The sequence below is a fragment of the Panthera tigris genome, chromosome E1 (assembly GCF_018350195.1).
Source record: "Panthera tigris isolate Pti1 chromosome E1, P.tigris_Pti1_mat1.1, whole genome shotgun sequence".
Lineage (NCBI taxonomy): Eukaryota > Metazoa > Chordata > Mammalia > Carnivora > Felidae > Panthera > Panthera tigris.
In genome coordinates, this window is record NC_056673.1 from 55503403 (window position 1) to 55527109 (window position 23707).

Below are 23707 nucleotides of genomic sequence, written 5' to 3' on the forward strand. Positions count from 1 at the left end.
TCTGCAGAGCTGGCCCAGAAAAGCCAGGAGCACCTCCAGCACACGGTCAAATACGGGGGGCGCCAGCGGCTGCCCTCTCCGGGTGAAATTCAGGCTTTCCTGGTACTGGCGGGGGGAGGGGAAGGGGGTACGGGTGGCTGGGCATTTTGGGACTCCCTGGTGGGGGACAAGAAGTTGGGGCCTCTGGCCACTGGAAGACCGACCCTGCAATCTGTCTTGGCAGAAAGGGCAAGCAGTCCGCCCGCTTCTCATTCACTTGCCAGGGGGTCTGGATTACAAAACCAGTATCCAGACTTTCACGGTGAGCATGGGGCTGCTGAGGAAGAAGGGCTGGAGGGGATGGGAAAGCTGTGGCATCGGGACCGCCCCCCCAAGTCCCCTCCCCCACCGCGGCCCGGTCCCTGTGCCCAGGTGGCAGCGGAAGTGCTGGAGGAGCTGTGCCGGCAGATGGGCATCACCGACCCCCAGGAAATGCAGGAATTCGCCCTCTTCCTCATCAAAAAGGAAGGTGAGCCCCTTGCCCGGGGAGAAATGGGGGGGGGGCGGGGCAGGCTGGATTCCAGGAGGTGGCTTACCTGCCAGCTGTGTGCCCGTGAGTGAGGCGGGTTCCCACGCTGGGGCCGGCAGGCCTGCGGGGGCAGGGTTGACCCTGGACGGCAGGGCAAGCTGTGGACCTGGGTTCCCCACTCAGGCGAGCTGGTGAGGCCCCTGTGGCCCCACGAGTACCTCAACAGCGTGTTGGATCAGGACGTGAGCCTACACAGCTGGCGGCTCAGCTGGGAGACCCAGCTGCACTTCGATCACCCCACCTACATCACCAGCCACTACAAGCAGGTCAGCTGCCACCCCTGGCCCCGGGCCCCCCACCCCCTGCCCCCCACCCAGCCCCGGGCAGCAACTTGCAAGCGAGCCCCTGCCGGGGTGAGGGACCTCCAAGCCCCCCTCCCCCGAAGAAGAGATGGTGACAGGACCGAGCTCGAGCCCCAGGAGCCACCACCAAGTGGGGGCTTTGAGGCACAGCTGTCCCCTCCCCTCACTGCTGTCCCTCCTCAGGTGCTGCGGGACTATCTCCAGGGGAAGCTGTTGGTCAGTCCCCAGGCAAACACTCAACTGGCCAGGCTGGCCGCCCTGCAGCACCGCAGCCAGACCCAAGAGGACCGGCTGTCAGAGTGAGTGTGAGGGTGGCCCCACACCTCCCGTCACCCCTTGCCCCTGCTGGTGCTGAGGCCCACCTCAGCATGCACCCGAGGGCCTCTCCTTCGGCCCCCCACCCAATCCTCCAAGGTCAAGGCCGCTCAACCTGTACCCTCCCTGGCCTCAGTGTGATGGGCCTGGAGTAGTGGAGGCTGTGTACACCTGACTTCCCCATCCCAAGCTCCTCAAGGGCAGGGCCCATACGTCATTCCTAAGACCGGATTCCCAGCCTCACCTGCCTGTAGTAGCCTTGCTCGTTTATTTAGCACCTGCTGTATACCCAGCCTCGACTGACCAGTCTGTGTCATAGGCAAGACCTGTTGGCTTACTTGCCAAAGCCGCTGCAACGGCAAGTGAGCATGTCAACCATAAAGAACCTGATGGAACAGGAGCTGAGGTGGATGCAAGCATGCAGCTCCCAAGAAGCACAGATCAGCTTCATTGGTGGGTCTGGGGCCCTGGGGGTTGCGAGGGCCGGAGCAGGAGACTGTGAAGGGAAGGGGTGAAGGTGCAGGGCAGCTTCTCTACCTGCCCTGCCCCGCTCATCCAACCTGGAGGCCGTCGGGCAGGTCCCGGGGCCACAGTGACCAGAACTGCTATCCCGGCCCCTCCCTTCCCAGAGGCTGTGAGCCAGCTGCCCTTCTTTGGCTACACCGTCTACGTGGTGTTGCGGGTCAGTCAACTGGCCCTGCCCGGACCCAGCCTCCTGGGACTCAACCGCCAGCACCTCATCCTCATGGACCCCAGCTCCCAGGTGGGCCAGGCTCCCGCCCCGGTGCTGGCCTGAGCACCTTGCGCCACTCTCCCACCATCCACGGTGACCCCTCCCCTGAGAGGGTCCAAGCTCTGCTGTCTCTACTGCCCCCAGAAACTGTACTGCTCCATCGCCCTGAAGGACCTGCAGAGACTCCACCTGCTGAGCCCCCTGGAGAGCGATGGGCCCCCTGGCCTGGAACTCAACTACGGCTCTGCCGACAACCCCCAGACCATCTGGTTTGAGCTGATGAAGGTGAGCGGCCGGGGCCTCCGACGACATCCTGGGAAGGCAGCGCACGCGTGACCCAGGCCTGGCGTGGGGTGGGGGTGCAGAGCGGGGAGCCCTGTCCTCATGTGCCTGTGCCCCGGCAGGCCCAGGAGCTGAAGCACACCATCGCCTTCCTGAAGGACAGCGGCACTGCTTCCAACTAACGGCTGGCCTCACCCAAGAAGGTGGGGAGAGGGGAGGAGACGAGGAAGGGGCCCCTCCCACATCCAAGTCTGACTGGGAAGGTCTCCCTTGGGTGCCATCAGGCCATTTTGGTTTGGACTCCACCCCCCCACCCCCGGCTGTTCTGGAACCTCCCGCAGCAGCACGGAGCTCCTGGCCCACGTGGAGGCCATGAGGCAGGAGCTACTATGGTGACATCAACTGGGAAAGAGAGTAGCAAGACTCCCCCCTGGGGGTTCGCGGAGTGGGGGCCGCAGGAACTCGCTTGGGCAGCTGATGCTGCCTACCCTGGGGGAGATGCCCGTATGGCGCCAGGCCCTGGCTCAACACCAGAACGATCCCAGGCCGGGGAGAAGCAAATGCTGAGGAAATAAAACTCCCAAGAGAAAAAGGCTGTGTTTGTGTTTGGCAGGGGAGGGGTGTCAAAACCAACAGGACTTTTATTTCTCAGGTACGTCTCAGTCCGGCCCGGCCTTCCCGACCAGGAACTGAGCAGAGCGCAGGGTGCGGAGGCTGCCCTTCTCCTGCGCTCTGCACCCAGGGCCAGCCTGGAAGCTGGCCTCGCAAGGGAAGGGGGGAGTGGCCCAGGACCTGAAGGGGCCAACGCCTCGGACGGGTGGGCTTCACCCTGGCTTACAACTTGTTAAGAATAAGAGGTGGAGGGACCACGCCTTCCTCCTGTTCCCCTGGCAGCAGCCACACCGCCCCACTACCTCCTAACCTGGGGATCTGGCTCAGAAAACCCAGCCAAGAGAGGAAGGGAGGCTAGGCGGAAGAAGACCTCAGATTTTGCAAGCAGAAAGGTGGCTGGCCTCTGGCCTCCGACCTTGATTTAGGAGGCGTCTGGGGCCATCTCCAAAGCAAGCATGGTTGGAGGGGGGAGGAACCCCGAGCAAAGAGGATGCTCCTGATGGCTGCAGGCTTTCCACCTTCCCATTCCTGAGCGAGGCCCAGGTTGGCCCCCCGGTTGAGGCCGGGGGAGCACTCTGGCCCTAGTGGGCAGCAGCCGGTCATCTCTGTGGGTCACACAGGCCGTGCCAATCAGCTTCACTCTCGCACCGGGCCCGGCCATGGAAAAACTGCTTGATGAAATGCTGGGCCTCTTCCTTTACTACAGATTTGAGAAGGGGAACATGAGGGCCAGTCCCCTCCCCACCACCGAGCCCCGCAAATTCCCTGGCCTGGTGATGCAGGCACTCACCGCTCTTTCCGGGAGGAGTCTTCTGAGTCAGCGAGTGTGAGAGGTGGCGGGCGAAGGCTTTAAACAATTCCTGGAGGCGGAGGGTGACAGGAGCAAAGGGTGCAGACCCCTGCCCTGCCCCCACCAGTGGCCCATAGCCATGACCCAAGGGCAAGGCGGACCCAGGGAAGCAGGCAGCCGGCCTCAGGACCTAGCCTGCTTCCGCCCCGCTTTGTCCTGGCTATAGGTAGGACCTGTCCTGCGCCCAGGTATCCCAGGCCCAGGAGAGGGCAGAATCCACCCACCTACCCTACCTTGGATGCAAACTTGCCCTCCTTGTAGAAAGGGGTCAAGCATTTGACCACAACATTTGCAGCCTCCTTGAGGGAGATGCCAGGGACTGGGAGAGGACAGGAGCCTTGGGCTGTAGGGTTCAAGGTGTTCTGATTGCTGGCCAAGATGCCGTCCTCGGCTTCAGCTAAGATGGAGGCGTTGGCTGAGAGGCAAGGCCTCTTCCGAGCCTGGTTCTCTGGGCTCTCCTGTGCAGGACCCAAATGGAGCATCACTCTCGGGCTCCCTGTCACAGCCCCTCCCCTCCTTCTGGAAGACTGGGCCTCAGCATCCGCTGGCTCCCTCCAGCCCAGCCCATCTAACTCTGGGATATAAAAAGAGGGAATTTTCCCCAAATGCCTAATCGGGAGAACAGAGCAGACACCAGCCTAGTCTACAGGCCTCCTCCCCTGTGGCCTCATCCCTGTCAGTACCTGCTGGGTTCTGGGCCGCTTGCCCGTGCGTGTCTCCTTTGTGGGGGTGGGCTGGCCTTCAGGGGACCCCTGGTTTCTGGGTGGGCAGGCCCTGGCCAGGGAGGAGAGCAGGCGTCAAAGGCTCCAGGCACCAGCGGCACCCTCAGCTCAGCTGGCCCAGCAGAGCACACCCTGGCCAGGGCTTCAGAGATCCAGTTAGCAAAAGAGATTCCAAAGAATTTCAGAACTATCAGAGCCCTTACCTTGACCTCTCACTGGTGCACTCCTTGGTCTGGGGGGATGCAGCCAAACACCCCAGGGCTCCATCTTCCCCTGCACACTTCTCTGGGACTGCTGGGGGTCCCCGCATTCCCTCATGGGAAAGGCTGGCACCTCCTGTCCCTGGTGCTGAGGTGAGGGGAGACGGGCTCTTGGCCCTTTGGCAGAAGCGGGCGATGTTCTGAGAATCTTTGAGGGCTGCTGCGGCTAGGAGCTGCTGTTTCTTGCTGGCCCGGGCCTTGGCAAGGGGACCGCCCTTAGAGGGACTTGTCGCCTTCTTCTCAGGGGAGGACCCCCCACAATGAGCACTGCTTCCAGGGGCCTCTCCTCTGGGCCTCGGGAGGCACTCACTGCAGTCCTCACTCTGGAGGCTGCGGGGCTGGCTGGGGAGCTCCCGCTCACCTCCCAGCACAGGCTGGGGGGCTTGCTTCTCGGCCCGCATCTTCTCCATCAGCTCAGTGGCCGTCTGGAATGGGCAGGAGCCTTTGGGAAAACCAGCTCCCACCCGCTTGGGTTTCGGCTGTGAAGAAGAGGAGAGAGGGTTCTGACCACCAGGTCCTCGAGGACACTCACGGGCTGGTCTGGAATGGCTCTTGGGAGCGGAGGAAGGAGAAACCAGGCAGGACACTGCTAGGGGGTCAGGCTGATGAGAGAAGATCTGTGGGGGCTGCAGAGGTACAGCTGGGAGGGCAGGGAGGCTGGAGGGCCTGCCCCAGGGTGCCTAGGGCCGCGGCTACGGCGCCCAGAGAGGGCCAGTGGCCATACTGTGGCTGAGGACAAGGGGAAGTGATGCCTTTCCCCTTTCCCAGACCCAGGTTTGGGGTGGATGCCAGGACACCACTCACCGAGTACACTTGGGAGGCCGGCCGGATGTCATACTCGGTGGGTTCTGGGGGCTGGGCCTGGGCATTGTGACTTCTGGTGTCGCCTCCCATGTCATAGAGCTGCCCCTCCTTGGAGGCTCTGTGGATCTCGGCCACCTGAGTCATGGACAGGTAGGGATGCCTTGGCACCCACTAGCTCCTGAAAGCCCCGACCCAGGCTTTCCACAGGTGAGATTCTGGGGCCTGTGGCTGAAGGTCACCGGACACTGGACAAGTTCTAGTCCTCAAGGGGTTGGCTAGAAACATCTTCAGCTGGCAAAGACGGGAGGTCAGGCTCGCCTGTGTATGTGGCTGCCTTGCAGGGGGCAGGCAGACAGCCTGGGAAGGTAGAAGGGCCGCCCCTCCCACCCTAGCCCATAAGCACACCCTGCCTGGGCCCACCTTCTTTAGCACGCTGGCCTTGTACAGGTTGGCCACCTTGGCATTTCGGAACATCTCATATTCCAGCTCCACAGCCCTGGGCTGGAGATCGGGTCTGAGGGTAAGAATAAGCATAAGGCGTCAGGGGGGCCTGAGCCCTCTCTCTGTTGAGCTCCTGCTGGATTCCATCTGGGGACCCTGGAGATGGCTTCACGGCCTGGTGGGACTGGCCTTGGGCACAGGGGTTCCAACCCGGACTCTGGGCACCCTGTGGCTTACTGCCCTTCGGCAGGTGCTAGCAGCCCCTTAGTCCTAGCTAAGCCTGCCCCCTGGTGGGGCAGTGAGACCTGCTGCCACTGGGAGCAGGATGCATCACGATCCGGGGAGGGGGTACCCAAGTAAGCCAGGAGGGATGGGGGCTCTTGTGGTCTGCAAAGGAACAAGGGCTCGGAGAAGCCTCCTAGGCCCCCGTGACCTGAGACACTCACCCATCGGCGGTCCCTGTGACCTGGCGATTACTGCTCAGAGCCTCTTCCAGAAGCCCCAGGCAGTGCTCACGGGCCTACACAGGGGAAGGAATTTTGTCACTCAAGCCTTAAGGTTGGGGGAGGAGTCTGGGGGACAGAGTTGCCCACCTCTTACCTTCACAGTGAGCCTGGGGATCTTCTTGCTGGAAGCCTCTTTCAGGGGACAGTCCTCATCTGTGGGGAAGAGGGGTGGGTCACTGCACTCTACTTTCTGCTTTGTGGAGTCCCCAGCCCACCGTGAGGCATCTACACCCTGGGAACAGCCCCAAAGTCCCTGAGGACACTTCGGTACTGACCCGGAGGTACGAAGTCTTCTATCTTGGGGTCTTTGCCCTGGAAGGTGACATGAAGGGCCTATGAGGCATCTTGCTTGGCTGCAGGATGGCCCCCCATCCAGCACCAGGGTAGGGGCCGAAAGAGTGTGAACGGGGGGCCACTGAACACCATCAGGCCCCCATCCCCTTCACCTTGCGTAGGCTCATCTGTCTTTGGTAGAAGAGATTCCATTCCCGCTTGTGGGCCTCGTCTCTGCCCTCGTCCCCACTGCCTCCAGACCCTTCGTCATACCTAGGGGACAGACTAGGCGTGAGCAGCCCTGGGCCTGGGCTCTGCCCTCCTGTCATGCCTCTCTGGCGGGGCGCTGGTTGTCTCCGAGAGCCTGGCCTCCAGCAGCAGCATCAAGCTCCTGGCTCCACCACGGCCCCCAGGGGCAAGGGGTGAACTACGGCATTGGGGCGCCTCTGGTCTGGCCTTGGCACGAGGAGGAGAATGCCAGCCTATCTGCAGTGGGTTGGGGGCCCCTGACTCCACGGCCCCTCACCTGCTGAAGCCCCCATAGCCCCGGCGGCCTCCCTCATACAGCTCAGGGTCAAAGCCATTCCCCTGGGAAGGCCCGATGCAAGTCTTGCTCCAGCTGCTTCTGTGCTCCAAGGCCTCCAGCTGCTTCCGCAGGGCCACAGGGTTCCGGCAGTGGTCACAGCCCTTGGTGCAGGCAGGAGGCGCATCCCCAAAGTACTTGGCGATGGCAGCATGGCGGCACCTGGCAGAGGCAGCACAACAGAGGCAAGGGGTGAGGGACCCAGACAGGCCAGTGTTCACTCGCCCGCTCCCTAAACTCTGTCCGAGGAGCGCTACGTGCTGGGCACCACACTCAGCATCTCGTACGCCTCCTCTTGTGCGAGCCTGACAAGCAAGGCACCGTTTAGTTGCCCGTTTTACGGATGAGGACAATGAGGTGAAGTGTTCCCAAGGTCGTGTAACATATGGGGGAATCCGGAGAAGACAGGGTGTGACCCCCACTCCGTCCTGCTTCTCTATGGGTTCCTCCCCTCGGTCCCGGCCTCCCGCTCTGTGCTCTGTCCTCTGGCAGTGGGGTGCCCCGGGAATAGCTCCAGCTCTGGGTACAGATGCTGACTCTGCTGCTGAGGCTGCCTCCTTAGGGAAAGCATTTGACTTCCCAAAGCCTACACGTCCTTGGCTGTGAGACGCGGCAAGAGCGCCGGCTCCATGGCCGGGGCGTGGGGCGTGGTGCCTGGCACACACAACAAGGGTTCTTTTTAGCACCTTCGCCCTTTCCCGGAGGTGGGGGAGGGAGGGACCAGCATGAGGTAGCCCTACCCCAGCCTCAGCACTCTGCTCTGCCATCTCTTGACGGCCTCTTCCTTATCCCCAAGAAGACCGTGCCTGCGTACGCAGTCTTGGGCTGGGGGACCACTCAAGAGCTGGAACCAGCAGCACTGAGAGCTGCCATCGTATGCTGGTCGCTGCTGAGGGCAATGGGAGACCAGCCTTGGCAGGAGTCTCGTCACATCACCCGGCGCCTCAACTCCACTGCCACGGCCCCGCTGCTGGGGTACCAGACTCCAGCTGTCCCTGACTCCCAGGAGGGGGGCACAGTTGGTCCTTGAGACAGGTGCAGAGGCCCCCAGGGTGGGGGGTAGGGTGCAGATCTAATCATGGCCCTTGCAAAGGGCCAGTCTTGCCACAGGAATGTAGCATGAGGTGGGAGAGCACGAGAGATTGGGCAGCAGAGGCAGGGCTGTCCAGGCGCCGTGTCCCGAGGACAAGAATAGGTGGTGTCACCCTCCAGCCAGAATGCCTCTCGATGTGAGCACCGCAAGAAACACTTTGAGGAGCTGAGACCCTAAGGGACAGGCACCAGGAATGAGAGCTGATGTTACACAGATCCTAGGGAGTGGGGTCTGGCTGCCTTGTTCAGAGAAGGCAGCTTTGAAGGCAGCAGATGGCAAGGAGGCCCAGGCAGCCACCAGGGGGCACTGTTCCTGCCACTCCTAAAACCAACATGCGACTCCTTCCACTGCTAGTCTGTGCATCTGCACAGTGGCCGCCTGTCCAGCCTCTGGGAGGCTCCGGCACCCAAGTGGTGTGGCTACACGGTTGGCTTCCTTCCCCCCCCCACCCCTCCCTCAAGCCCAGACTCACTGGGGTTTTGTGCTCACACTCAAAGGGCTCCATTGAGAGCTCACAGATGCGGGCTGGGGTCAGCTCCTGTCCTGCTCCTGTCCTGCTCCGGGCACAGCCTGGTCTGCTGGGGTGGCACAACCAACCAAATGTCAAAGGGCCCTGCCAGCCACTGAGCTCTGGAGCCGGTCCCTGACAGCCAGGGCCAGGCCAGGCCGGGGCCAGGAATGAAGAGACAGCTCCAGCACTCTTTGGAAAGAAGGACATCGGCAGCGTCCTCCCTCCTGGGGTGGAGGAGCACCAGACACTTCCCCCGGCAAGCAGGCCATTCTCAAGTCACCCCTAAGTTCCTCCCCAAGGGCCTGGCCTCGTGGGTGGTCCGGCAGCTCCCCCAACTATTTACTTCCTAGGAGGGGCCAGAGGGTGGGACCAGCCAGGGAGTCTCGAGAGAGACAGGTTGGCTGGTCAGGCGGATGGGCTCAAACCCCTCCTGAGGGTAGGGAGGGAGCCAAAGAACTTGAGCGCTGTGGGGCGTCCCTCCCTCCTCACTCCACGGCTCAGGTGGAGCCTCCCAGAGGGCATCTTTGCCAGGGAAAAAGAGAGCCGACCTCTTTTATCAGCTCTCCGCCCAGGCCCAGCCCACGACGGCTTAGCACACACCCGCCAGGAGGGAGAGGAGAGGAAGAGGAGGCACAGAAGAGACGGGTTCGCCCTTGCAGACCTCCCAGGGGCAGGGCAACCACAGAGGAGTCTGAAGCCACCCTCGGAGGTCCCAGCAGGGACTCACTCGGCTGGGCAGGGGCAGGGCAGGGGCAGCGGTGGCACTGGCTCCCCTGCTTCAGTGGCCGCCCCTTGTAATTTGACACTTGGATCTCCAGGACGACCAACAACAAAAAAGCTGAGGCCGAGACAGCAGCTGGCTGTCAGCAGCCAGGAGCTCCACTCCTCTGAGGAAGGCGCCCAGCAGCGGGTCAGGAAAGAGGCATCCGAGAAGGAAGGAAGAGGTGGTGGCCGGGCGAAGCCAGGCAAGGGAGGCTGCCGGGCTCCCCAGCATCCGCGGTTGCCCCTCAACCCAACACCTGAGCTCCCAGGTGAGTGGTGCCGGCCACAGATTTTGGGTGAGGGGGCCAGCCAGGGCCCCCTGCCCCAAGGGTGGAGAGCCACAATCTAGCACGATCACAGGGGCTCGTGGGGGTGCACTCGGTCAGTCTCCAGACAGCCCCATTTCAATCTGGGCTCTCCCTTCTTTTGCGGGGATCCAGCACTGGAGGGACACAGGCTGAGGCTGCAGCTCTCTGCTCAGAGTGCTTTCCTCCCTGCTTGCTGAGCAGGCAGAGGGGCCCCGAGCGCCTGCTTACTCTGCAAGTTAGTTTAAGCTTTTTCTATTCAGGGGGCTTAAACAAGGGATTTGGCTGTCCTGGCCTGGGAGAGAAGGGCTGTCTGCTCTCTGGGCCTCCCTTTTTCCCAGGATCAAGGCAGAGCCCTCTGTCCCTGCTTTCTCCCAGTGGAGGAGGCTCAGGGCAGGGTCTGCCCCGCCACTTCGTGCCCCTCAGGATGTGGCAGGATCCACAGCAGCTCTGCCCATCTGTGTCCTGCATCAGAGTGGCAGCTGCCACCCCTTGAGAGGGGCTTGGCCCACTCGTTGCCAGGTGTTCCTAGCTCAGAGCCAAGCCCGGGTGCTCCTCCCTGGGTCCATTTAGAATCCCACGACCCCCCAGGTCTCTCCAAATGCTGTGCCAGAAGCATGAGGGCCTGACCCTGAACCCAAGGTGGGGTGGGGGAGGAGGCGATGGTGAAACTGAGGCCAGTGAAGGACCCACCCGGTATGTGGCCCTGTGACACGCCATTGGAATGCTGACCCCAGCATGGCTCTCCAGCAGCCCCGGGAGCAGCCCCCTTGGGCAGGGCCCCATGAACGGAGGCTGCCTGCTCCTCCTACCTTCTTGTCCTCACACTAGGGCTAAAGTCTCCCTTCCCCGCCCCCCAGATGTTTCCCCCAAAGCAAACAAACTAGTATCTACTAGGAAAGAAAAACAACAATCCAGGGAAAAGTGGAAACCAAGAATCAGTCCAAGTGTTCTTGGCTCAGCAGAGTCTGTGAGATTTGGCCTGAGTCGGTGGCTGGAGAGGCTAATGCCCTGCAAAGATGGCCATGCAAGGCAGAGAGGGGACAGGCGCTGGCCTGTGTTGGAGGCAGCAGACAGGACTGGGTAAGGGATGGGCACAGTGGTGAGCCCAGGGCTCTGATCTGTAAGACGGCCCAGGCAGGCGTGCGGGTGGGGATCAGAGTCCCTGCGGCCACAGGACATACGTGGATGGGGTCCCCTGAACCCAGGCCCTGAGCTGGAACGGGAGGGTGATACCTAGCTTCTGGGGCTACGGGAACCATCGCTAGCAGCCGGAGGTGCCTCCCCCGGTCCTGGAAAGCAGGACTGCTCTGGGTTCAAGCAGCTACTTCCCACGGCAACTTGGAGCCAAGGCAGAAAAGGGCATCGTCTGAAGGCCTGATGCGGTTAGTGCACAGTGGACATCTCTGCCTTGCTGGTCAGGCCCCCAGACGCCGAAAATCTGCCACAACCGTCAGTTTGCCTCATGACAGCTGTTTCTCAAACAAGACAATGCCCTGTGGAGCAAGGGTGGCTACAACTCTCCATGACAAAATGACAGGGGCAGAGCAAGAAACCCTTGGGGCCCTGAGCCACCGATACACCACTTATCAGTCACAAACACACCCGCCAGCCGCCTGTTCTCTTCCACAAGGGGCCTCTGGAGTTGAAGTATCAGTTTTGCAAGGAGGAAACAGGGAAGCTTCAGTACCAAATGGCAGTTGTCTGGCCTGCAGGTCACCCGTGTGCCCTGTCACAAGGCTCCCTGTGGCAGGAGATGCCACACAAAGGAACGTTTTCTGGTCCCTCCAGCCCCTCCAGCCTTCATCTCTGCCCGGCTCACTTTCCCTCCTCCACTGGCTGCCATTCCAGCCACAGAGCACCCTTCACAGGCTCCAGGAAGGGCCATGCAGGCAGCCAAGGTTGCTCTCTCTTCCTGGGGCCGTGGGAAGTCACTTGCTTGGCTGCCTCTGACCAAAGTACTCCAGAGCACAGGGCCGGGAGGGACTAGGATTTCCCTGATTCACAGGCAGGAAGTACAGTTTTGGAAGGAGTCTGGCAGAGCGAGAGAGACCAGAAAGATATAAACAATATCAGTATATACGTACCGATACGTACAATTATCAGTACCCCTCTGGGCTTCCCTGCAAACCTGGGAAAGTAAAAGGGATAAGAGGCAGCCAGCCTCAGAGCACCCGCTTTCCCCAGACCACAGCTGGGAACACTTACTCCCTACAGGGCAATGGCCAAGGAACATGCCGCAGGGTCACCTGACGACTGCTGGTTATATTGGGCACCAGGCGTCAGGCACCCCCTGGGCCTCGCTTTAAATAGCCCACTGGGAAGAGCGCCTGGGACCTGCTGGAATGTGCCTCCTCCCTCTTAGGAGCACAAGGCCCCTCCAGCTCCCACGGTCCCCACTAAGGCTTCTTCTGCTCAAGCCCAAGCTGGAAATGGCAAAACATCAACTGGAAAACAAAGGGCGTTCCCCTTCAGCCTTTGGGGCAGAACATCAGTGCCCGGTGGCTCCATTCCAGTTCACAGACGGACGGAAGCAGTGGGCAGCCCTGGGTGAGACCCCAGGGCTGGTACAGCTTGCCAGTTCAGCTCACCAGAGGCACCCTGGGCGCAGGAGCATGATGCCATCTGTCCGCAGCCATACGGCCTGCCTCTGTGTGGACGGGCACTCCTCCCGGAGCGGGGCCTGGGCCCCTGGGTGTGACTGCAGCATCCCCAGTACACAACACCCGGAGGATGGCCGACTTCAGAGCCGAAGCTTCTGATCGACAAAGTCCACCTTTCCCGTACGGCAGAGCAACCTCGGCCCCACCTGCCCTCTCCCTGCTCCGGAGATCACACCCCTCAGACCGACAGGGTTCCCACACCACTTCTCGCTCACAGGCGGAGGCCTCCCCTCTATAACCCCTCCCCGGGGCTTTGGATGTGGAAGCACAAGTGACAAAGCTCCTGCTGCCCGGCTGGCCTCCGCCCGCTTCCTCTTTCAAGGAGTCTCTGGTGCTACATTAGGCAATGCAGGCACGGGGCCAAACAGGCTGAAAAAGCCAGACCAAGTGTAGACGGAGAGGAGAAGAGGAGCCCAACTCCTGAGCCCCGTGCAGACTCTCCCCCAGGGCCTTGGCTGGCACTTCTGTTCCCTCCTCCAGGAATGCGGAGGAATATTCTTCTGGAAACGGGAAGTGGATGAGCAGAGAGGCTCCGGAACGAGAGGGGACCGCCCTCCTTGTGCAAGCCAGCTTCGCCGGTCAAAGAAGGGGGGCGCTGTTCAGTGTGACCAGAGAAGAGGGGCACCATGCTCGGGAAGGAGTTTGGTGAACCTGAGACAGACACGTGCCATCTGTCCCTTTGGCAACAAGTCACATGTGGTTCCCAAAGAACAGGTGTGGCCCTGGCCTCGTGAGTGATGTGCCTGAATAAAGACAGTGCCCCAGACTCCTGAGCGTGGAATGGGGCTGATCGTGCAGAGCACACCTGCGTTCAAAGAGTTCTGGGGCCCTCGTCCCTGCACTGGGCCCACCGCGAGGGCAGTGTCCTCAGAAAGCTGCTCCGTGGGCTGACTTAACCTTGCGAGCCACAGAGCAGGCTGCCTGAGACAGGTCTCCATCAAGAGACAGCATGGGGAAGTAGGGGAGCCTGGCTAGGCCCCCATCCTGCTGTGCAACCTCAGAGGAATCACTGTTTCCCATATGTAAAGGGAGGCAGGAATGAATGACGCATGGGATTCTAGGATCTCTTGCCTCTTTGTATACTTGAAAACTGGGATCTTGATCGCCATTACGGAAATGTGCTAACCCCGGGATGGGGCATAAGAGAAGACAGAAGGCTATAACAGGAGACTCCCACTTCTGACAGGAAGCCCTCTAATCCTCCATGGACCCATCATCTGCCGGCTCCCCCCAACATTGCTTAAAATACAGCTCCCATCTCCAGCTTGCCCCCTCCCACCCCCCCACCTTCCTTTACCTTACACACCACAGATATCCTGGGAATGAAAGACACAGACGAAACTCCCCAAGGTGTTTGGGGAGGGTCTTTGACAGTGTACAGGGTGGGGGTGTGACTGTCCCCAAAGGCTTCCTATGGTGGCCAGACCCCCCCTCTCCACAGACACACACCGCAAGAGGGGAAGCCCACCTGCTGAGCACAAACGTGTGCCAGGATCTGTGCTTCCTGCCGCTGTGCTTCCGGGTGTCAATCCTCCCAACAGCCTTGAAGGATGGCTATCTCATCTTATGTAAGATGAGGAAAAGAAACTGACTCAAAGAGACAAAGTGACGCGTCCACGTCATGAAAGCAGAAAGGGGCAGGCATTCAAATCCAGGATGATCCAATGTTCCACGGGGTGCAGGCGACCTTGTGGAAGAGGAGACATAGGAGGCACATGCCAGCTGCCATCCAGGTCCGGAAGGACTATGAGGCAGAAGGTGGGGTAGAAGCATCCTGTGTGACCACAGGCAGGACCAACGAGGTCAGGAGGGGGTTCCACCTTCCAACGATCAGCGCTGCTCCAAGGAGGAACAGGGCAAGCTGCCGTAGCAGATGGGACTCCCCATCTCACCCAGAGGGGGCTCAAGCAAAGGCTGCACACCAGAGGGAGTGCAGAGAGCCAGGTACAGGGTAGGGGGTTCAAGCAGATGACCTTCAAAGCAGTTCTAAGACAGCTATACTGTGGCGATAGTACCAGGAGTGACCAGCTTCCAAAACTGCAGTCATCTCGGAAGAACCTGCCTGGCTGAGACCCAGGACAAGGCGGCAGTAATTAGATCCTGAGGTCTGGCACAAGACTTTGGCCACCTGTTACGCTCCCTTGGATTAGAGCTGCCTTGGTGAACAAGTTCAGGCTGGGTTGGCACCAGGCTGTCCCTGGTCCATCCCTGAAGAGGCACTGGCTCCCTCATGCCCACAGGGGAGGCAGAAGGGGAAAGAAACTCCTGATGTACAGCTGGCCCAACTCTCAGACTCAGCCTGGACCTTCACCGTCAGCCTATTGGGCACCCTTAGACAGGAAGAGGCTCTCAGTCATCACCTGGAAGGCTGAGTTGCTACATACCTGGGGCGAGGGTGGGGACACAAGGGACTCTCCTGGTCAGGCCAGAGGAGCAGGTCTGAGCCAGCAGAGGAGGGCCTGGTAAACCAGCCATGGGATGTGTGATCCCGTCCCGAGAGGCCTCCTTGGGGAAAAACTGCGGGGTACACGGCATCATCTCTGCCTCTTCAAAGAATACCATATGAGTAAAGAAACTGAGCTGATGGGAGAAGTGGAGGGCCCTGGAGGGGCTCAGACCACCTCCCCCAGTTAGTTCTCACCCAGCTGACCCCTGCCAGGAGCCCCATGTGCCCACTCGAGGAAAAGCCTGACTCCTTCTGCCCCACATATGATGAAAGGCAAGAGCACCAGGCTGGAATCCTAAAGCCCGGTCTCCCCACTGGGAACCCAGGGGAGGCACCAAAGTCCTGAAGGACCCAGGAGTCACGAGGGGAGCTGTGCCAGCCCAAGGCGCTCAGCAAACCCGGGAGTAGAACAGTGAAGCCACCCCACCTCGAGGTCGGAAACCTTGGCCAACCGTGGCCAGCTGGCAGACCTCTCCTGTGTCTGGCAGTGCCACGCAGCCCCCGGCGGCAGGGCCTCAGGCTCCCTGCCATCACCAGCCTCCCTCAGTCCGGGTGGTGCCAGGCGGGTGGGGGCTGAGGGCCACCACTGGGTGGAGGGCCCTGATGGCTCCCTCCCCCGTCATGAGCCACTGGGGGTACAGGGGTGAGACCCGACTAACTCGTTCCACTGGCTGCAGGTGGGTGGGGACTCCCAGCCCCATCTCAGTGAGGCCCGGCAGGAGCCCGGCAGGAGCCCGATGCACCATGGCAGCCGCCAACTTTGTGCAGGAGATGCGCTCCATGGGCGAGAAGCTGCTGCTCAAGCTGCAGAAGCTGCCCCAGGCCGAGCCTGTGGAGATCGCGGCCTTCTCGGTCATCCTCCTTTTCACAGGTAAGCTGAGGCTCTCACGTTCTCCCCAGCGCCCCTGGTTCTTCCTGGCATCCGGGAAAGGTGAGACCACAGTGCTGGCCAGAGCGCTGGCCGAGGTGGCTGGGTGTCCCCCAGACAGAGGAGAGGCAGATGTCCCTGGGGGGGAGCCAGAGGATTTCCCGAATCCTTGACAATTTGCTGATGGGGTGCAGAGGCAACCCCAAATCCCAACCAGGGGTGAAGGGAGAGAAGCTCAGGGCAGCAGAGGCGGCATGACAGGGAGGTCAGTGCCTAGTGGCTGGCACGGGGACAGTCGACACCTCTTGCCAGACTCTCAAGTATTTCTGACGAAGCCAGATCTCTGGCTAAAGGCCCTTTCCGCACACCTCTGGAGGGCTTTATTTAGAAGTAAGGCGTGTGTTCTTTCTCTTCCCTGCCTGAGCTTCCCGTGCTCTCTGCTTCTCTCTCCTAACCCCCCAGCCACCGTGCTGGTGCTGCTGCTGATCGCCTGCTGCTGCTGCTGCAGGGACTGCTGCTGCCCTGAGCGCAGAGGCAGGAAGGTCCAAGTGCGGCCCATGAGCCCACCGTGAGGGACAGAGACGAGGAGGAGAAGCTGGAGAGGAGGCTGCCAAGCCATGATCCCGCGTGCCAGCCTGGCCCTGCCCGGGAACCCGACACCTGCAGCCTTATCAAGGAAACAAGGGCTGGTACGGCCACCAAACTCTCACCTGCCAGTGCATACTGGGTGCCAAGGAGGAGTCACCTGTTTAAAACCTGAGGAAATTCTTTCCCAACTTGCACTTTCTAACAAAACACAGAAGTGGGGGCCCATACCTGGAAGGAGAGCAGCCTGCAGCGGTGGGGAGCCAGCCCAGAGGAGCAGGCCAATCAGAGGGGCTCTGTGCAACAGCTGCTGGACCCCAAGCTTCCCACCGGGGGGGAGCACGTCAGTATTCTATTCCGGTATTTGCCCGTTTCTATCTCAGTAAAAGCTTTCTGGTTGTGTTTCTGCGGCGCCAGACTCCCTGGCCTGGGCTCTGTGCTTCTGAAGGGCAAGGTGCCAGAATTCCAGGGGTGTGGCCAGTGACTGTCCTTGCCAGGCCTCTATTCTCCCTGTGCCCACGAACGCTGGAAAAACACAGGCAGGAATGCCACGCAAGAGGGAACCAGGGGAAGGAGAGGGTGAAAATCCATCAGCACTGGCTGCTACCAAACTCTGGCTACAGGTGCCCCCTCTACAGTGACGGGGCAGCGTTTGCCCAGGTGCTAGGCTCAGAAACGCCACTCAACAGCTTCGGCTGCCATTTACTTTAGCCTGAACACCCCACACCCACAGGCTCAGGCCCCTGGGTCTTTCCAAACTTCTAGAGTAAGAGAAGTCAGGCCTCTACTATTGCCTATAACCTGCATCCCAACCCCTCTGTCCTTTCCCCCATTGTGTCCCAGGCTGTCTGGCCCCAAATCCTCACCCTGCCATTCACCAGCTGCGTGAACATAGGTTAGTGACTCGACCTCCCAGAGCCACGTTTCCTCCCCTGTGGGTCGCAGCCAATCCCGGTAGCTGCCTCCTCGGGTGAGCTTATGAGGATAAACTAAGGTGACCTATAGGGAGTGCTTGGCACGGCGCGGAGCATATCCTAGTCCTGATCTGCTCCTCTAAACAAGAGGGGCATGGACCCCAGGAATTAGGGTAGGGGAGGCAGAAAGCTCCCGTAGTACCTCCCCCTCCTTCCACAGAGAGGTCTGCAGTTTTCACATGCCTCCGTCATCTTGCCCTGCCAGCCCGTGCTCTGGCTGCCTAGGGGCACGGCCCCGTCTACCCAAAAACCAGGGAGCGGAGAGGGGGATGCCAGGCTCTGCCCCTGCCCCTGCCCCTCCCCCCATCTCCAGCTGGCAGGCAGGTGAGAGAAACTGGCTGGCTGGTTTCACTTCCTGGTGTCCACTGACTTGTCTGACGGGTTTGGTTTAGGTTGAAGAAGCAGAGAGGAAGTTCTTCCATACAAAAGAAAAGAAATTCAAGAACCGGCACCCTCCACCCCACACCACCCTACGAGAAGGGGATTCAGAATTACAATGATACCGTTGATAACGATGATGAGGAAGGTGGTGGTGAGGATCGAGTGAGTGGAAATTTACTGAGGGCTTCTGTGTGCCCCCCCACCACCTGAAGTGTTTTCACACAGGTGATTCCGTATAATCACAACAGCCTCAATGCCAGAGATACCATCATTATCCCCATTTTGGAGATGAGGAAATTGGGCCCTAGCAACAATATGCAACTTGCCTAAGTTCAACCAGCTAAAAATGGCAGAGCCAGCCTCTGGGCCCAGCCCAGCACAGCCCATCCAGCTGCAGAGCCCCTGCTCGCCACACCGAGGGCCCCCGGCTGCAGTGCAGATAAGGCGCTGATCCCATTATCCTCCATCAACCAATCCTAGATCCCACACCCTAAAGTGTGCTAAAATCATCTCCCGGTGAGTGGGTGGAGCCCAAGAGGTAAGAGCTAGGGTGGGGCCCAACTAGGTCTCCCTCCCAGAAGAAAAACAGGGAAGGCGGGAGGGACTAGATGGGAAACCACTGCCCTTTTCAGTCCAGGCACCAATAGCTTAACAGCTGAGTCCAAATATGATGGATCCCAGTAGGCATCAAACTGGTTCACGCTGAGCCCTGCCACTAATGGCTCCCCACAGCAGTCCTGGGCAGGTTTCCATCCCATTCGGCTCAACAAACCACATCTGTTCCAGAGTGACAGCAGCCTGGCACCCTCCCAGCAGAGGTCTTCTCGGAAAGAGAGGCATGGAGAGGAAGCAGCAATCTTCCCATTGTGGGAAAGGACAGAGAGGTATAGCCATGGTGGCCACGGAACGGGAGGCCAGTAGGCTGTCTGAGCCCTAGAGAGCATCTGGCTATCACAGGCCTCCATTCCTGCCACCAGCCGCCCTGCAACGATCTCCCCTCGACGTCTGCCTGCGCTCACTGCCGCACTGGTTTCCCAGCCTCTTCAGGCCTCCCCTCCACAGTAGTCTCTCAGTTCCTCCAAAGGTCTGCACTGGAGACCTGTGCATTTTACCGTCTGTATATTCTGCCTTATCAGAAACCACAGAATCGCCAGAGCAAGAATCTCATTACCAAAAACTGGCAGAGAGCACATAAAGCACTCTTCCCCTAAATCTGTTTTCTCAAGCATTAACATTTGAGAGCAACCTACAATAAAAAGTCTTCGGGACATATTTGCATGCCGGTAACACAAATCCAGACCACACAAAACGGAAGACTAATTTTGTTCTTAAAGGTTCCTCACCCTCCTCGGGACCCGCTGCCTGCCATGAAACACTGCGTCCTAATCCTACCTCTTACGTAGTCTTCACATCTTGACCTAAACCTCACTCCCATAGGGTTTCCTTCAGCCCCCAGGTCAGGCTATGCCACATATACTCCAGCGCCCTCCACCTCTTTCCATATCGTTCCCTTTGTGATACTCATTTCCGTAGAATCTTCCGATCAGGGCCAGCAATTGACTGAGTTGGCTAAAGCAACTTCTGTGTACGTGACACATACGTTCCCCACACATCTCATTTTAACTAGAAACATATACATGCACATTCCTTGGCCAATCTTTTTGATGTAGGGCCAAGGTCTTTTCTCTGAGTGTGGGTTTGCCGGCCAGAGTTCCTAAATTGTCTATTTGCTAACTGTGGTTACTGTAAAGCAGAACAAGAACTTAAAGACATCCACAAAGAAATCGGAGTGTGAAATCCTGGATTTTTACAAAACGTTTCCATGTGTCTTGCCACATCTGTTTTGACAGAAATACTGAGTGATTCCAAAGTCATTCCAAGTGGTCAAATAGGTGCTTCTAGAAATAACGCTCTCCCTCCACTCCCTTTGAGGTGCAGCACAGAGCTTCAGAGTACAGACCCTGCAGCTGAGCTGAACAGCTGGGTTTAAATCCCAACACAGTTACTTCTTAGCCGTATGACCTTGGGCATGTTGCTTAACCTCTGTGCCTGTTCCCCAGCTGTAAAACTGGGGTTTCAACTATTACTGTTGCTCCATTTTCTTGTTTTATGTAATGACAAATGCAATTACATAATATCAATAACAAGTACAAATGCCACAAACAGGTTTGGGAACAAACTACTGGCTCCTGACAAGCATCCAACTTAACTGAAGGAGGAAGTACGTGGGTGTGCTAGCGACCAGCCTGCTGACTGGGAGCGCTCAGCAGTCAAAGGCATGAGTCAGTAAGTTTTAAGGAGGGAAACTCGAAGCATCAGGTAGGACCATGATAGGTAAAAAGGACTTTACTGAACTTCCTTGTCATCTGTCTCCTCCAACCCTGGGTGTACGTTAGAATCGCCTGGCAAGCTTTACAGAGACCCGGGCTCTGACGTGCCCAGACGGAAAGAAGTGGTACCAGGGAGGGCCTGGGCACAGGTATTTAGAAAAGCTCCCAGATGATTCTAATGAGCAAGGCTGAGGACCAGTGTGCTAGAATGGAAATCTGGGCAGGCAGGACCTGCCTCCCTTGGTTCACAACTGACACGCGGTACCTGCCGCAGTTCCTGGCCACACCAGGCACTTGAAGCCTATCTTTTATGGAATAAATGGTGGCTACCAGGTTCCCATTCCCACTTTCTAGCTGCCCATGCAGCAGCTGAGGTCATGCCTGGGAGGCCAGCAAAGGCACTAGGGAGAAATTAAGCCTCCAGGACCCTGGGGCCTTAATGGTGGTAAACACCTCCACAAAAAAACTCGCTCCAGGAGGCACCAGCCGGAGGCTTGTTAATCATTCACCAGCACCCTAGCACCGCAGGGAAAAGCCTGTGTGCGGCTCCAGCCCAGGGCTTCCCGGAGTCCTGGGCTTCCTGCACTCTGGTGGGGGCCTCCCGGTCTACAGGTCAGCAGCTGGACAGAGAGGAGAGAGAGGCAGGACCCAGCCACGGGTGAGGCGGACGGTGGCTTGAGGCAAAGGTCCTGGATCCGGTCTCCTTCCCCACCCTACCCCAAGCCTGACTTCTCTGAGGACGCCAGAACATAGGTACCCTGAGCAACCCCCAAAACGACATCACAAAAGAACAGAACGCAGCTGAAGAGGTAAGTATGGAAGGCAGAGGAACACAGTTGCTAGGCAACAGGCCCTGGCCCACCTTTGTTCGCTCTGGTGACTGCGATGAGGTCTGATCAGGGACACTCGACAATGCCAACACCTTTTCCTCCCAAGAGTTGCTTCTTTGAGTCAGGGCGTGGCTCGGCCCCCAAAGTGCAGGGCCTGAAGGATTACCCTGATCGGCCCACTCTTAGGACACAGGAGTGTTAACAGCAGAATCAGGTAGTGACGCCTGCCTTCTCGCCATTACTCCCTCCAACTGGCTATAGGCCTGCAGCCTGCCGACTTGAGCTGTTTCAAGATTAGCTGGTTGTTTCCACCTGACTCCAAGGCAGTTTACCGAGGCCTCAGCTGGAGTCAGTCCACCCCTCAACTCCTATGCCGATCTCTCAAAATTCTCCCCAAATGTTTGGCAATTGAGGCAGGGAAAACAGCAAGGATCTGCAGCGGTGCATTTTAGATCCTAGCTGAGTAGATCTCAGGGATGGTCAAGTTCTGGCTCACACCAGGGCTGTTCAAAATACAGAGGCAGTCTCTGGTAGAAGCCCCTGCACTCAAGGACTCTGTCCCCCTCTTTTCCAGGTTCACATGGACGAACTGATGACAAAGCAGGACATCTGGAATGATGAGTTCTGGCAGAACCCCTGGGACCAGGGAGGCCTGGTAGTGATCATTTTATTCATCACCATGATCCTGTTTCTCATTGTGTTTGCCATTGTATTTGGTTTTCTCCCTCCGCTTGAGAACATCAACCAGTGTGAAGAGTTGTGACCTGACTTTCTGGAGGCCAAGAAGGGGACCACCTGTTAGATACTCTCGAAACACCATGTACGTTTTCTTCAAAGCCTTTTCAGAGTCTGCAATTATACACTTTTATTAATGTAATTAATTAATTTGTTAACTAATATTATCTGATAAGTGCCTGCCTTCCCCAGTGGACCGAACACCACAAAAGCAGGTGATGGGTTTCTGCTCACCATTGTATGCCCATATCCGATGTGCCTCACATACAGTCCATTTCAAACAATATTTGCTGGTTGAATAAATGAATGAATGAATAAACGAACAAACAAATGGTTGAACAGAAGGGTGCTGGGCTGTTGGCTCCCCTAGACCACAGCCCCCAGATGGACAGAGCCCAATTCAACTGAGGCCTAAACACAAAGCTATTCTGTCTCAGACAAGGTACAGAAAGGCCTCTTAGCTGGAAGTTGCTTCAAACCTAATTACTGTTCATTTCAACACTAAAAGGTACAGGGCGCGGTCACGAAGGAACAGATACACTTCACGGCCACAGTGCAGACAAACTAGCTGCACGCAAAGAGAGGAAAACCGCTGGATGCCCCACCTTGACCCCATTCATACTGAGTGTCTTTTCTGTTGGTCCCAGAGCTGCCCGTGCACCCCAGACCCTACAACGGCACTTTTGTAGAAATGTACCTGCCTCCGCCAGAGCCACCATAGTGGCCTGCCCCTTGCTGCCAGGTGCCCTCCCTTAGCAAACAGCTGCTTCAACTTTAACCACACACCGGGACTATTCTTAGAAAAGGAGCGAATATGTGGTGGAGAAGGGGCGATACACCATTTATGTAGTAATGAAATGTTCCTTTTTACTCAAAGAGCAATTCCACATTCAGCTACACCAGCATTGTTTATGCCATCCTGGGAAGTCCTGGAATCCGGAACCCTCGCACATAGCAAACAAGGTAGGAGGGATGAGGCTGCACGTGACGCAGCAGGAAGCACACTGATGCCCAGACCCCCTGGGGCACTAAGGGGCCCCAACTCCCGAGTGTGACACAGGAGACATAAAGGCAGAGCCCCCAGGAGGACCTGTCCTGCTGTCTGGTGGGCTGCTGCAGCCCAGAGGGATACGGCAGAGCTGACCCTCCAGGCAGCCCTACAGAGCCTCCAACTCATCCCCGAAAAGAACCCAGCAGGGTTCTTTCCAGCAGAAGGGACTCTGACAATTAGCAAGGACACTCGGCCCTTTCATTACGAGTGCTTTCTTCAAGGAGCCCGAGGGAGCCTAGTTTAACAACTCCCTGTACTAGTGCCTGAGAAGGACTCTGGTAGTGATCGCTGTGGGCAAGGGGGCCGACCACCTCTGCTGGGCACGGCTGTGCCACAAAGGCCCAACGAGAGACTCAGTCCGGGAGCCACCAACTCTTCGGTGAGTCGGAGGGGATGGGAATCAAAACATGTGGCCCAGCCAAGTACCTCTCTGATTTCCAGAGGAGAGCCCCAAACGTCTGTTAGATACCAGTTCTATGTACCTAATCAGCTCCATGCTTCGAGAATCTAGTCTTGCAGAAACCAAGATGGGATTTGTATATGAAATGTGCATGTCACTAAAAATCAAATACCAGGATTAGTGGTATCTGTCTACTGTGAGCTCTATGACTGTGACCTCACTGGGTACCAGTCTGTTCATTTCAAAGTCTGAAGCAGTCCCTTCTGCCTCATCTACCTCACAGGATTTTCCAACAAGGTCTGACCAAAGAGCTGCACACATGCAAAGTGCTCCCAGCTTGTCCAGAATCTTCCTGGGTGTCCCTTGTGTCCAAAACCTGTCCTGCCACAACCTGCCTGTCACTGAGCAGCCATCAGGCTCTTTCATTCCTCCACCACCAGCACATACAGATAAGATACAGAAGTGGATTCCAAGTGGGTGGGCTGGCATTACGACAGAAGAGCTGACTTCTATTCAAGCTTA

At 58.4% G+C, this 23707-nt stretch overlaps 4 protein-coding genes across 11 annotated transcripts in view; 3 read left to right on the top strand and 1 right to left on the bottom strand.

Moving 5' to 3' along the window:
- Positions 1 to 2712, top strand: part of MYO15B (myosin XVB) — a 32005-nt gene extending 29293 nt beyond the window's left edge. Inside the window, 9 exon segments of the mRNA XM_042965469.1 lie at positions 8 to 102; positions 224 to 301; positions 412 to 508; positions 692 to 834; positions 1054 to 1169; positions 1505 to 1638; positions 1815 to 1948; positions 2063 to 2203; positions 2323 to 2712. Of these exon segments, the coding sequence (XP_042821403.1) occupies positions 8 to 102; positions 224 to 301; positions 412 to 508; positions 692 to 834; positions 1054 to 1169; positions 1505 to 1638; positions 1815 to 1948; positions 2063 to 2203; positions 2323 to 2382 (998 nt within the window). The 3' untranslated portion in view covers positions 2383 to 2712.
- Positions 2713 to 2823: 111 nt separating this feature from the next.
- Positions 2824 to 23707, bottom strand: part of RECQL5 (RecQ like helicase 5) — a 35276-nt gene continuing 14392 nt past the window's right edge. Inside the window, exons 9-20 of the mRNA XM_007091256.2 lie at positions 7195 to 7413; positions 6842 to 6941; positions 6671 to 6707; positions 6490 to 6548; positions 6336 to 6409; positions 5869 to 5962; positions 5449 to 5583; positions 4588 to 5123; positions 4346 to 4436; positions 3896 to 4120; positions 3603 to 3672; positions 2824 to 3512 (exon numbers count right to left, since the gene is read on the bottom strand). Coding sequence (XP_007091318.1) covers positions 3412 to 3512; positions 3603 to 3672; positions 3896 to 4120; positions 4346 to 4436; positions 4588 to 5123; positions 5449 to 5583; positions 5869 to 5962; positions 6336 to 6409; positions 6490 to 6548; positions 6671 to 6707; positions 6842 to 6941; positions 7195 to 7413 — 1741 coding nt within the window. The 3' untranslated portion in view covers positions 2824 to 3411. The remainder of the gene's footprint in view (positions 3513 to 3602; positions 3673 to 3895; positions 4121 to 4345; positions 4437 to 4587; positions 5124 to 5448; positions 5584 to 5868; positions 5963 to 6335; positions 6410 to 6489; positions 6549 to 6670; positions 6708 to 6841; positions 6942 to 7194; positions 7414 to 23707) is intronic.
- SMIM5 (small integral membrane protein 5) lies at positions 5557 to 20049 on the top strand. Of its 8 annotated transcripts, none has more exons than XR_006211013.1 (6): positions 5578 to 5655; positions 9674 to 9886; positions 15709 to 15902; positions 16362 to 16588; positions 17851 to 18723; positions 20006 to 20049. XR_006211013.1 is itself a non-coding variant. In XM_042965770.1 (4 exons), the coding sequence occupies exons 3-4, from the start codon at positions 15776 to 15778 to the stop codon at positions 16469 to 16471; spliced, it is 237 nt and encodes a 78-aa protein (XP_042821704.1). In that variant the 5' UTR covers positions 5557 to 5598; positions 9674 to 9886; positions 15709 to 15775; the 3' UTR covers positions 16472 to 16895. The 8 variants fall into 8 exon arrangements, 4 of the variants coding, with proteins under 4 accessions (XP_042821704.1, XP_042821703.1, XP_042821705.1 ...); XR_006211012.1 differs by lacking the exon at positions 20006 to 20049 and having other exon boundaries at positions 17851 to 18355; positions 18626 to 19000; XR_006211014.1 differs by lacking the exon at positions 20006 to 20049 and having other exon boundaries at positions 17851 to 18064; positions 18626 to 19000.
- On the top strand, positions 20558 to 21880 carry SMIM6 (small integral membrane protein 6). The gene is made up of 2 exons (XM_007091259.3): positions 20558 to 21213; positions 21574 to 21880. Exon 2 carries the CDS (start codon positions 21580 to 21582, stop codon positions 21760 to 21762), a length of 183 nt encoding a protein of 60 aa, XP_007091321.1. The 5' UTR covers positions 20558 to 21213; positions 21574 to 21579; the 3' UTR covers positions 21763 to 21880.